Source organism: Sardina pilchardus, chromosome 9 (genome assembly GCF_963854185.1).
Source record: "Sardina pilchardus chromosome 9, fSarPil1.1, whole genome shotgun sequence".
Lineage (NCBI taxonomy): Eukaryota > Metazoa > Chordata > Actinopteri > Clupeiformes > Clupeidae > Sardina > Sardina pilchardus.
In genome coordinates this window covers 10329719-10343783 of record NC_085002.1, presented here as the reverse complement: position 1 = coordinate 10343783, position 14065 = coordinate 10329719, and the positions used below count along the sequence as shown (strand labels likewise).

The 14065-nt window shown below is 45.1% G+C and overlaps 1 protein-coding gene across 1 annotated transcript in view; it reads left to right on the top strand.

The window, feature by feature from the left end:
- asic1b (acid-sensing (proton-gated) ion channel 1b) overlaps positions 1-14065 on the top strand; it is a 187149-nt gene that overhangs the window by 155140 nt on the left and 17944 nt on the right. The window contains exons 3-4 of the mRNA XM_062545691.1: positions 6104-6254; positions 13626-13753. Coding sequence (XP_062401675.1) covers positions 6104-6254; positions 13626-13753 — 279 coding nt within the window. The remainder of the gene's footprint in view (positions 1-6103; positions 6255-13625; positions 13754-14065) is intronic.

The following is a 14065-nucleotide window of genomic DNA, read 5'->3' as shown; positions in this document are numbered from 1 at the left end:
CATAATGCCTTTTGCAAAGTGCACGTCTCATAAAATCACTGTGGCACAAAGAGCCTCATAATGCATCTAGAAAGTTCCTGAGTGTTTCTATGAGTTGCTCCATCACTGATCCGTCCTCTCGAGTGGCTCTTTATTAAACGACCTGCAGTGCCATTACCCCCTGGAGTTGGAGAGGAGACGAGAGAAGAGGAGAAGAGAGGCCATTTTGCTTGTCTGTGTCGCGCATATTCATTCAGTGACACGAATAATGTCTGAGCCTCAGCATCGCTCACTGTATTGTTTCTATGGTAGTGTGCTGCTTAGCGTGCGTCATACAGACATCAACTTGGGCTGCAAGAGTGGAGTGTGTGTGTGTGTGTGTGTTTGTGTGTGTGTGTCAGGTAGCTAGAATGGAGAGAGTGTGCGTTAATGGCTAATGCTGCCAACCCACTACTGAGTGACTTTTCCGTTTTCATTACTTCTCAGAGAGAGAGGTGACATTTCATTAGCGTGTCCAGGCTTTGTCCCCAGTGTAAATAGGTGTGTGCTAATGGCTAATGTGTGTGTGTGTGTGTGAGAGAGAGAGAGACTCAGTCTGGTGGTTGCCTTCTTCTCACCGCACAATTGATTCATCTTGTTTGTACATGAGTGTCATCTGTCAGAGTGGATGAGTAGGCGGAACACTTAAAGGTGTGTGTGTGTGTGTGTGTGTGCGTGTGCGTGTGCGCGCGCATGGTCGTTTGGTATATCAGTGTTAGTGTGCCTTGAGGACAAACGATTAACAATCCCTCCTGTTCCTCCTCCTGTTTCACACACTCGCATCCTGCCACCAGATTTCAGCAGCATTTGTCTCCACAAGAGCCCGGTCTGTGATATATTCACACATGCACACAGCACATACACACAGACACACACAACACCCACATACACTCAAATGCATGCAGGCGGACACACATGAAAACACACACACACACACACACACACACACACACACACACACACACACACACACACACACACACACTTTGACAGCAATTTGAATCCCTTCCCCATTAACACCCATACTTAAAGGAGACATAGAATGGAAACCATTTTTGTCTTGGCTTTCATGAATTAGTTATTTTCATAAATAAAGAGCTATCTTGAACATGAGGCATGGTTGTGCCTTCCTTCATATGAAAATCTTGAACTTAGGAATAGCCACTAAAACATCACACTAGCCAGCGGCAAGCGGCAGGTTTCCTATTGTTCTCTATGGTTCGGCAGCGGAACGGTGACAACGCTTGTGTAACGCTAGCGTTGAGCAAAGTGAGAGTTGAACTTGGTTCAACTTTGAAGCGTAACGCTCGGCTCATCACAATCAGTTTTAGAATGTTTCGGCATTTTAACCAATCAGATTCGTCTAAGGACGTAGCAACAAAGATTGAACTTAGGAACGAGATAGAATGTTTAGATTTATTATTATGGTCTGAGCCTTTGCGTTACGCTTGCCGCTTGCCGCTGGCTAATGTGCTCCCCGCCTTAGAACAAAGCCTGCTTGTGATGTCAGATATCACAAAGCAATCAAAGTTCAATTGTGGTTGCCAAAGAGGGCGCCAAACGGACCATTTCAATACCCAGCCTAAATATATTATTTTAATTGGGCTTGTAAAATTGCATTTTTTCAATGAAAGTTGAATATACTATTTTAACATCAGAGAACATAGTGCAATACTCATTTCATCAATTCTATGTGCTCTTTAAAATGAAGTGTTTATAGGCCCCAGCAGACAGTGAGTCACCACACACACCTGCGGTGTGGTGGGCAGAGTGGTCCCTCTTGTCCTGACGTACGATGACTCTCTGAGATGACACACAAGCCAGCTCATGGATGGATGTCGCATCTCAAAGAACATTCCAGAATTATTGAATGATTACGGGACCCTTGTAATGACTGCTCAGGCAAAAACGCACATCAAGGGAAAGTGACATGAGCTAAGGGCTTAACATAGGACAGGGGCCAGATAATATGTGTGTGGTGTTTACTCCACAGTGATTGATATAATGTGTGTTATTTGATTATTATTATCCCTTAACTTGCCTGTTGATGTTGTTGGAAATTATATATTTAGATATAATTACCTATTAATTTAGACTGGCAAACTCAAGAAAACGTACAGTAGGAATCAGGTTTTATTCTTACAAGCAGAGAGGGTAAAATTTAGTCTAAGGAGGCCATGGGCCCTTGGATTGAACCAAAGACCCATGGCCTGCAGCATGTCCTCCTACAAAAGTCAATCTCTCAATCTGACCAACACTGCAATCTTATCACATTTGTAATGATTTGAAACAAAGGGAATAGGGCGCCAAAAACAAGGCAAGGTCATTGGTTCACTTAAACGGCTTCAGTCACACCCACTCACACCTAGTCACACCTTTTCACACCCTCTCACTCTGATTAGAGGGAGATATCATATCAGAAACATCACTTATAAAATATTCCAAACATTCTTACACTGGAATTATTGCAATCCTTACACTGAGACTATCATAATGATACCAGACATGAATACATTTACATTTCATGACATATTACATCAAGGTAGAATGCTTTGTCTTAGTGATGAGTTGGCTTCACATTCCAAAGAATGTTGGCATAGCATTTCACAGGGGGGGGGAAGGGAACGTTGTCTGTTGGTTGTAACACAATAGAAGGAGCTCCATGGTTGGAGCTCAGATGGTAGCTCAAATAATACTCATAAAATTATTACTATCAATGTTGATCTGGATTGATATTATTTGACTGAATAGGTTAGGTCCATTTCTGCACCAGATCACATCTTCTCTAGAGGATCAAACAGTCTGGCTGAGTCCTGGCTTACTAAAGGGCTGTGTACCTGAAGCTCAGAGCTGATGGGCATCAACTCCAAAATCTTCATATCTTCAAGAATTACTAAATGAAGAACATATTTTTGGGGTAACAGTGGAATGGTTCTGGTGAGGCTCTCATTTGGCACAGATGCGGTGAAGACTCGGCTCGTCTGAGGTGCCTTCACAGACAGCTCTGTCTATGTCAAACTAAGGCATTTGATTGTGACACTGGTGGGGATGAGTTGAGTGTCATTCCTGCAAAATATGCTCATTTTGATTTGCTAATCTTCTGGAGAAGGCAGATTTTGCACAATGATAGCGGTTCTAGAAGCTTTATGCTAATTTGTCGGAAAACTTTAGAGATTACAAACTTTGGAATTAAACAAAAAAAATGTAGCTTAGGCCTCACAGTGTATTACAAAACCACAGCTGCTATAAGATCCCCCTCAGACGCACAGAGAGATCTGCGGGGCACGCAGTTAAAACGGCAGCGGCAGCGTGCCGTGCATTATGTACACTCTGTGTTTACGGATCCAGAAGCCTATCTGCCGCTCAGGCTTGTGAATACTGGGTCGCGTTGCTCATTATACGACTGTGAGCGACTGCAGAGCAGCAGAGACAGGCGGAAGGAAAAGGCCCTGATTAGGCAACCCAGCTCCGATCGCCCACACGGCCCACCAGACATCTCGGCCAGGGCTGTGGGCTCCAGCCTGGTTTTTATGGAGCTTTGTTTTAATCAACAAATTCCACTTTGCCAGTGATTATGCTCAGGATGATAATTAGTTGTTAATAATATGACTGTAATTATTTTTCAGACTCAAGGGCACTTTGAAGAGAGACACTCATGCGAAGCGTGGTGCTTTTCATAACAAGCGTGTTGTGTTTTTATGACCACTCAAGCATCATGTGTGTGTGTCTGTGTATGTGTGTGTTTGCTTGTCCGTGTTTGTGTCTATTTGTGTGTGTGTGTGTGTGTGTATGTGTGCTTGTCCAAGTTTGTGTCTGTGGGTGTGCTTGTGTGTGTGTGTGTGTGTGTGTGTGTGTGTGTGTGTGTAGGCATAGGGGTTGTAATGAGGGCCAATGGGCATGGTGTGCACAGCAGCATGTAAACCTCACACCCTGATGCCTTAAGAGACAAGTCAATGACATGGGCTCCCATGGGCTTTCGTTTCATTGCTTGCATGTTTGCCTCCCAGCTCTGAGATTCAAAGCTCAATCCCAGTGCACTTTTATGCCACTCACATATACCAGAGTCAGAGTGGAGCCTTGATGTGATAGATGTGAGCAGATGGACAGGACAAGGGATGAATGAGACAAGGGTAGATCATAGAATTGCAAACAGTAGAATGGATGCTCCCATTGGCACTATGTTTTATGTCAAAGCCATAATAGGAAGTAAAATAATCTATTGGGGTGCTGAAGACACGTGTCATGTTTGATGTCGATCTTTTGCACTTTTTTGTTCTTTCTGTTCAATGAGTAAATGAGCAAAGTATTTGCATCTCTGTCTGGTTACACTGCAGATTGCACTTCTGTTCATTGGGGATAATAATATTTGATTTAGAATGCATATTTCCCATGCTCAGGGTCAGGGTCAATAGGCCTACCAGAGCAAATCAGAACATATCCACACAGGTGCAAATTCAGATGCAGATCAGATGCAGGCTCAATCCAGATCAGATGCAGACTTGATCCACACCAGATAAGTGGATAGAGATGAGATCAGATGCAGACTAGATCCACACCAGATAAGTGGATAGAGATGAGATCAGATGCAGACTAGATCCAAACCAGATAAGTGGATAGAGATCAGATGCAGACTAGATCCACACCAGATAAGTGGATAGAGATCAGATGCAGACTAGATCCGTACTCGGTGCAGATCAGGGCCAGATGTGGTCCAGAGACGGCTTGCTCATATGAATGAACCTTCAAAGTGAAGCAGCTTCCCGGGGCTCCCTTCATTCCAGATGACATAGTAGAAGAACTGAAAGGTCAAAGCTCTTGCTGTGTTTTGTCGTTCTCGACTCGCCACCTAAACTGCTGAAGGTGACAAACTGTGCTTGTCATTCTTGAAAGCTTTCCTAAAGTTCTGCACAGCACCTTAAGACATACTTTCACACAGACCTGGAACTGCAGAACTTTTAGACCAAGCAATAAGCAAAAAGGGCACTTCAGCTCATACAGTAAGTCACTGAGATGACTGAGAAAGTTGTGGACCAGGAGGGTGGGTGTGGGCTTATTGAACAGCTCTCCTCTTGCTGAGGACCATTATCCTGCTCCTGCCTCAGAGAAGCCCACTGACAGCCAGAAAGAGTACCTTTACCCTCACATGCGCTCTGTCCTTTTTCTTTCTTTCACTCGCTTTCCCCTTTTGCCCGCTATCTCCTTTCCCTCTCCCTCTCTCTCTCTCTCTCTCTCTCTCTCTCTCTCTCTCTCTCTCCTCTCTCTCTCTCTCTCTCCCTCTCTCTCTCTCTCTCTCTCTCTCTCTATGCCTGGAGGATGGCGTGTTGCTCCTGCCCAGCCATCCGAAACACAGATAGGGCTAAGAACAGCCGTGCCCGTGTATGTCTGGTCTGACAGCGCTGAGACGGAGATTTATTCACGGAGCCCCCTCAGGGAGCCGGGGAGGGGGGTTTGGGGCGGGGGGGCGAGGGGGGGGACGCCTCTGTGCTCCTGCCGCACACACTGATTCCATTTTGGGCGCTGTCATGCCGGTCATTCAGACGAGATGAGCCGCCTAATGCAGCTGTATGCAGACAGCATGCTCAATGGGGACTATTTGCTGCCATCACGTTGAATGGGCCCCAATGTGATCCATTTTATGTGCTTCCATTGGAGGGAACGTGCCCCTATGTGAGCTATTTATTGTGAGCGAAACGCTCTAGATGGCAGATTGCATGGCATACCATTATCATTGTGAACAGTTTACCATTTAACAACTTTTGTGCAAAATGAATGTGCTGAACCTTTTTCGTTTCGCTGTGTGTGATATGCCCAATATCAAGCACCATCTCCTGCTGCCAGCTGCCAGCTGCACCTCTAGAAAGGCCAATATGAACTATTGCTGTAACTTCCTCTCTTTGGGGCTTGCCCAATTGGAGCCATATTCCCCCATTGTGTGCGGTATTCCCAATTTAATAACAAGTTAACTGCCATTGTATGATGATGAACGAAAGTGTAGTTGTGTGTGTGTGTGTGTGTGTGTGTCATGAGTCATGACATGTTTTCTTGGTGCGACTCCTCATCCTCCTCCTCTCTGTGTTGCTGCCAGATCTTCACGCGCTATGGGAAGTGCTACACCTTCAACTCGGGCCAGGATGGGCGCCCCCTACTGGTCACCATGAAGGGAGGCATGGGCAACGGCCTGGAAATCATGCTGGACATTCAACAGGACGAGTACCTGCCTGTGTGGGGAGAGACAGGTATGAGTAGCTCATACACACACACACACACACTGTAGGTATATATTCACACACACATGCACATTTAAAGCACATACAAGATCAGCAACAACCCATACATGTACACACATACACATATGGCAACATTAGAGGTTACAGTTTTTACCAATTGCTTTCACATTTGTCTCAATACCATGTCTTTGCAAAACACTTAAAGCAGACATAATGGAAATGTTTTTTTATTGTGGCTCTCTTATCTATCAAAGTTAGCTACCCTGAATCAGAAAAAGATCTTATCTATCAAAGTTAGCTACCCTAAATAAATAAATAAAAAAAAGATTGTTGACTTTGAAATGAATGATTCTGATCCTGGAGCGTGACACCAACACAAACTTTGACACAAACAATCCCTCTGATCTCTACCATCTTCCACACGTTATTTCACCACTTTGAGTTGGAGATTCAGGTAGCATTGGCTGGAGCCTGTTGTGAACAGTCTTTCACAACGAGCTTAATTGCTCAAGTGGATGCCAGATAAGCACGAGGGGGTGCTAGGTATCCTGGTTACGACATCCTTTAAGATTCATCCTGGTGGCCTCGTGTACCTCTGTTGTGGTGGGAGGTTCCCCAATATCTTCTCTGATGGGACTCTGAGGATGTAGCTGGTGATGTCTGGTTCAGCTGTGCAGTCATGGTGGAGAAGTTCCAGGAATTGCTCTTTCCATTTGGCTTTAACAGACTCATTACCCTTCAGCAGCTTTGAGCGCAAGGGGTTTAAGCTTTGGTAGCTAAGGCCTTTCACAGCCTTCGCAGCTCTGAAGAAGCCTCTGTACCTTTGTAGCCTTTGTAGTCTGAGTCTTCTAGTTAAGATTTCCAGAGTGTTTATCGTCCACCAGTTAGCTGTCAACCTCCCTCACCCAGCCACCTTGGCATTGGAGTGAGCCATTGTTTTGGACTCACAGGCTCTATCAATTTTCCAGGCATGAAAGGACATCCTTTTTTGGAGATGTTCTGAACGTGCCATTCTAGCTCTATGTTATTCTCATCAAACCTGTCTTGGTGTTTTCTGGACTTGTAACCAAGGGTGCTTTTGTAGGTACTAAGGACGGTGGATTTGAGAAAGCTTCAGTGCTCTTTGGTACCATCAGGATATTCCTGTTGAAACCTGTTGATGAACTAAGGATCCATGGGGCTGGGTTTGCCATGAGGAACAAGACTATCAGTCACCTCTCTGAACTGTCACATGGCCATCCGTGCAGTGCTTGCCAACAACCAGATGAGAGCAGTGTGTCCCCAAAGAGGAAGTACAAGAGATCTTTTATGCCTGCTGGGATAAGACTGTCGATAATCGCCAAAAAGGATCAGCTTATTCTCCTAGATGACTTCCGGGAGGGTCGGCCGGGCCCAACCCCGGGAACGGCACTAGGCAAGACAGGCGTCAGGAACATAAACTCTAATGGAGTTCTGCTTCTCAGCAGATGTGCTTAGCATGACCTCACCTCACCAACACTCTCACCAGAAAAACAAACTTCTTGACGTCTTGGAGACAACCTTGTATTGCTCCAGACAGTGACATCACATTGACTATGTCGTTGTAAGAGCAAGGGATCAACATGCCATGAACATCACAGGGGCCATGATTGATTCAGAAGACTGCTGGACAGATCATTGCCTCATTATATCCACATTGTCATTCAAAACGAAGAAGACAATTCAAAAGAAGCAGACCCAGCCAAGACTGACACGCGCACACACACACACACACGCACACACGCACACACGCACACACACACACACACACACACACACACACACACACCAGGGACTAATCATGGACATATGATGCAATTAAGGTGCAAGGACGGCAGACCCGCCACTACAACATATTAGCATTTCAAAGTCATCCCCATCTTAGCCTTCTAGGTAGAGCCGTTATGAGACCCCTACCACATGCTCCTCTACTCTTATCCAGCTAATATCCTTAGATTGCAATCATGTCATGAGTCAAGATCGCTCATGGCACTTCAAATGATATGCAGATGAGGGTGTATTGAGGGTGTGTGTGTGTGTGTGTGTGTGTGTGTTTGTGTGTTTTAGCCTGAGTGTGCTGGCCAAATTTGTGTATATATTGTAGATGCAAACAATTAAGTTATTTTGTGTGTGTGTGTGTGTGTGTGTGTGTGTGCATAATATTTCTGTTTGTATATGAATCTGTCCATAGTGACTGCAGTAACAAAGGACTGATTGAAATTCTCGCCACAGTCTTTGCGGTCTCTCATGTATAGCACTGGTGTGTTTGGATAAAGGCTGTAGCCTGCGCTGCATGCACGGGTCAAATACAGAAGCTCCCTCAAGGCTCTCTGTGGCGTCGGAACAGAGATGCAACAGCCTGGAACTAAACACAAACTATGGCAGTGGACTCTGACACTGACCTGGCTCAGACCTTGCACAAATATGAGCTGTGTTTAAGTCAGAGGCAAGCATTACCACTACATTACATTGGGCTGACGCTTTTTAACCAAAGCGACTTACAACATGGTAAAAACATTTGAGCTTTTTAAGAGCACGTCTAACTTTTAAAATTAAAAACCACAGTAAGTGTACCAATGAGTGTAACAAGTGCATCAATGAGTGCAATTGTCTGTAGTAGTGCTATGAGAGGAGATCTTTCAAGAGCTGGGTTTTCAGACATTTTTTCAGACAAGCACACCAAACATGGATTTTGTTGAGCAACAGAAGTACCTCATCTAACATTTGTAGGTGTTCAAAAACAAAGTCCAAATATCTTTGGGCCCACTCGGAGTCTGCTACACACAACCCTGTACTCCTTCAGAATGCAGCTGGGAATTCTACTCAGCCATTCACGCAGTGTCACTCGAGGTCCGTGCCTTATCGGCTCCAGAGATGCCTGTGCTCTGAGTGATCACAAGGAGCTGGAGCGTGCCTCTGTGTGCTGCTGTAACGCCTGGGGACTGAGACTCAGGAGAGCTTCAGCGGAGAGTGGCATTGTGGCGTCGTGAAAACAAGAAAAGTGTCACGGGGACGTTGAGAGACAGTGAAACTGACAAGACGAAAGCCCAGGAACAGAGTGCTGCCAACTAATGTTCTTGATGCCAGTCAACCGTTTCAGATGGTGGATGAGCAAGCCGCGAGCTTGCAGCCTGAATGGCTACAGAGATGATGATCATGCGGCATGCCAAGGTGTCTGATAGAGAGAGTTCAGTGGGAGAGCACAGACCATGATGAGGCTTTGGAGAACACATTCGACTGGCCAGAGATGTGGAGAGTCAGACCAGGGGAGTAAGGAAGGAGGAGAAAGCAGTCTTTGTGTCTTTGTGTGTGTGTGTGTGTGTGTGTGTGTGTGTATGTGTATGCAAAGCAGCCAATCCACTGATCCACTGGGAGGACAATGATGTCAAAACTGCACCAGAAGTAATCAGTCATGCACGGCCTAAAGTGATTTGTTGACTCAACACCGTGAGGCCGTCTTGTTGTTTTGACACTACTGTATGTGTTGGCATAATTTAACATGGTCCAAGCAACAAGATGACTTGTCTGATGTCAGTGTGTTGCGTTAACGTGTAATAAACTTGACACTGCGCATTGGCATAACTTTACTCGGTCAAAGCAGTTACGAAAAAAATTGCGCACTGAACCTGCAGACATTCTCTTTGGACAGCCCACATGGAGACGTTAACCATCCCAGCTCAGACTGCTATCAATTCCTCTGTCTCCACCACCGACACATCACCGTCTTCACCAGAGAACAGGAGGGCCCTGGATCTGCGAAATGAGTCCATTAAAAAGAGTGGCAGAGCTGCCATGCCATGAGGATCATCAGGCTGCTACACCATAGAGCCTGTCCCAGGTTATAGACAGCTTGTTAAGAGGATATATGGAGCAAAAAGTGGGTAGTGTGCTCTGCTGATTCAGCACGGGGGGAGCTCACAGGGATGTTATGACAGCCCAGACTGGTCATTTTTTATGGGCTCCTGGACACATATACTGTAAATGGGTTGATGGATGTGGTGTCCGATTCAATCTTGTTCAGCGGAGAGTTGGGATTGGCCCACAGGGAACCAGCTCAGACCGTGGGGGGGGGGGGTATGAATCTCCATTATGATCATGGATCTCACCTCAACTCTTGAGGTATTCATCGCGTCTACATTAGGAGAATGGATTCATTTATCCTGCAAATGGAGTTTTTCGCTAAAAAGCAAGCCTCCCTTTTTAGCTACGCTTCAATAATTAAATAATAAAAGAACATAATCAAAGAATTACAAAGCAAAAGTGTGGGAAAATATGGGGTGCAAATTTAGAGGCAAAGACACAGGGATGACTTTAGGTTTGAGCTGGTTTAATGGCCCTACAGTAGTTCACAGAGACAAAGTCAGACTGAGGCAGAGAAAGTAAGTCTGTGTGCAATATGGAAGTTACTCTGAGATAAGGAGGGGTTTAATTGGTCTAATATAATATTTTATACATCCGCTGACAACGCTCATGAAATGGTTATGGATCCAAACTTTCCAGTTAAAATGCTGTTTGACCCGTGTCAATTGACATTAAAGCTCAAGTTCAGACAAACATCTGTGCAGTTAATAATGTATGCTCAAGCTCACACTTTTTCTCTCTCTCTCTCTCTCTCTCTCTCTCTCTCTCTCTCACACACACACACACACACGCACACACACACACACTGACTGCTACTCTATACCTCTACAGAATTATCAGCAGAAAATCCTACAATTCATTTTACAGGACTCAGTGGTCAATACTTGGCCATAAGACTGCAGTAATTAGGCTTGGCAGAAGAGGAGGTGTGTGTGTGTGTGTGTGTGTGTGTGTGTATGTGTGTGTGTGTGTGTGTGTGTGTGTGTGTGTGTGTGTGTGTGTGTGTGTGTGTGTGTGTGTGTGTGTGTGTGTGTGTGTGTGTGTGTGTGATAACGAGGGGATGACAGTGGAGCTTTCGTTTGCACCATGCACCTCATCTTGAGAGTAAAACCAGAAATCAGCTTTCTGATTGATTACGCAAAGACACACGCACGCGCACGCACACACTCACGCACCACGCACGCACACACAGGAACACACACATAAGACACAAAGAGATCATGAAAGAACAAGAGAAATATTGACAGACACAAATACCTCTGTGGACTATTAGGTGCTCTTAAAGTGCCTTTGTCAAAAATGCTTAAAATCACTCTGTGTTTGTTTTGACCCCATCCCAACCTCAGACTCACACACACATACACACTCTCTCTCTCTCTCTCTCTCTCTCTCTCTCACACACACACACACACACAAACACACACACACACACAAACACACACACACACACAAACACACACTACTCTAGCCATCAGGGGCCCCAGTGTTAATGCGAAATCCATACGCAAAGAGCATCTTGCAAGATGGCTGCTGTTGTGCACCATTGATTTCCCCTCTTTTCAGCTTGCTTCTGGTGCATTTCTCAAAGCCTCTCTTCTCCGGGCGCAGCCAGTCAATCACCCCAATTACCACAGCAAGGCTGCCTTCCACACGGGCTGGAACATTCCTGGCTCTGTCTGCGCTGTATGGGTCTGTGTAAAATGTTTTTGCTACAACAGCTGGCTCACATCTCGACTGTGTTTTCCTTTCACTTTTAATCTTGGGCACCACAAAGCCTTCGCTGAGTAAGATACAGCAGCATTTTTCATCAGAGAAAACGGAGAAGCTGAGAAACTGAAAGAGTCTTTGAGGGTGACAGTAGCGATTGCAACCAGGGTGAATCATAAAGTCAGAAGTGAATGTGGTCCAAAAAAACATGAAAGTTACTCTCTCCAGTTTGCTTTTCCCTTCTTGGTTGGGTGTGGGAATTGTAGCTTTCAAAACATTAAAGACAAAGTGACTTGCTACAAGGTTGAAAGGGATTTCAGCTGCGGTCCCGACGGTGGTGGTGGTACGAATGCCATGATGCACAAAATATTTCCATAAAGCTTTGATACCGCAGGCAGACCACAGTTCAGTGTCACTGTAATGTAGGTCACTTTGGATAAAAGTGTTTGCTAAATTAATAAACGCAATGTAAATGTAAGCACTTCACACATGTCAGAGTTGGGACAAATAATCCTGCCAGGAATAGCAATCTCAGCTGTTTGCTCTTCAGATGGAAAATTGCCATTCTTATGGAAAATCATCCCGCCATCCTTGTCTTTTACGGTACACCGAAAGAAAACCCCGGCAGCCATGTAAATAATCAGAGCTCCATGAGATACGCATATGACATGTTTCACACTGACATGCTGCACGTCAGACAGACAATCAGAATTCTCCTTAAAGCGGAAAAGTAAAAAAAAAAAAAAAGGTAATATGAAGCAAAAGATAGCTGTAGTTTCTCATACGTGTCATAAGAGATAATCCTTATCAATGTGTTTTAGGAAATTAGTTTCGGTGTTGGCTCTGTGTGTTCTCCTAAAGGACTGCGGATGTTGGCTCAGGAATGCTCATCACTGTGCTGAGAAAGAGAGAGAGAGAGAGAGAGAGACAGAAAGAGAGAGAGAGAGTGAGAATGTCTCTTTATCTTGGAGTGGAAGTGTGTCTGTGATAAAGTGGATACTGTGTCTGGTTCGGAGCCAGTCTCTTTGTTATTTTATATGGGGGTTATCAGCCTACCCCCTCCGGCAGGGCTGTGGGGACCTGCCGCATATGTTTTTATCTGATGCGTAGCTGTGGAGAATATGCTTTAGTTTAGCAGATGCGGCTTCAGGTTTTCTCCCTCCAGATCCACGATAAACACTCTCATAATCCTCTCGCCGGCTACCACTACCAGGCATAAAAAAAGCCCAGAGAAAACGTAATCAACTTGTAACGTCAGCCACCTTAAAACTCTAGCAGTCTTGTCTCACATAGTTGTATTAAATCAGTCATTTGTGATGTGACTGACAGATGTGAAATCTGTCATTTTAACAGCATGACATCCTATACTGGCAATGTGAATATCAACCAAAGGTACACACATCCAGAACAGGGAACTTTAGTTGCTGGATAGAGGGAAAAGTCAGTACAGAAGACTCAGATTTTCCCCCTGATATTTAGCCCCTTTGTAACGTTTCGGGGGCCAAGGCCTTCCAACAAACAGCTCCATAGACTCCCGTTTGGGGTGACTAGGATACATTTCATCATGTATAGATTTTTGATTCTCTTCACATTACACAACCAAACCTATTTTTATGTACATACTGTAACTAAACATGACTAACCCTCTCAGAACATAATGTAATGTATTGTGAAGTATCAAGTGGGGCCTCTGTGTTTTGATGTCTCCTCTGACAAGTAAACATTTCTTCTTCTCCCTCTGTCTGTGTGTGTGTGTGTGTGTGTGTGTGTGTGTGTGCGCGTGTGCGTGCCCAGACGAGACCTCATTTGAAGCGGGCATTAAGGTGCAGATCCACACGCAGGACGAGCCCCCCTTCATCGACCAGCTGGGCTTTGGCGTGGCGCCAGGCTTCCAGACCTTCGTGTCCTGTCAGGAGCAGAGGGTGAGCTTCCCCACCCCACCACCGTATTCACACCAGTCACTCACACCCAGCTCCTCACCCGTGTACTCAATAGCACTGTCCAACAGGACAAAAGTAGCCGGCCTTCTATAACTTCCAAATGTGTGTAAATAAATGTTTTGTTTTTGGTTGGGTTCTTCTCTTTTCATCTTCTGTTTCAGTCTGAACTCTGTTATTTACAGTTTAGAAAATAGCGCCAGCCACTGGTATCCTTCCTGTTGTAGCCACCTAATCAATCTGTGCCACCATCCGATACTGCGTGTTGGTGTTGCTCTTTTCTGATGTTCCTATTAA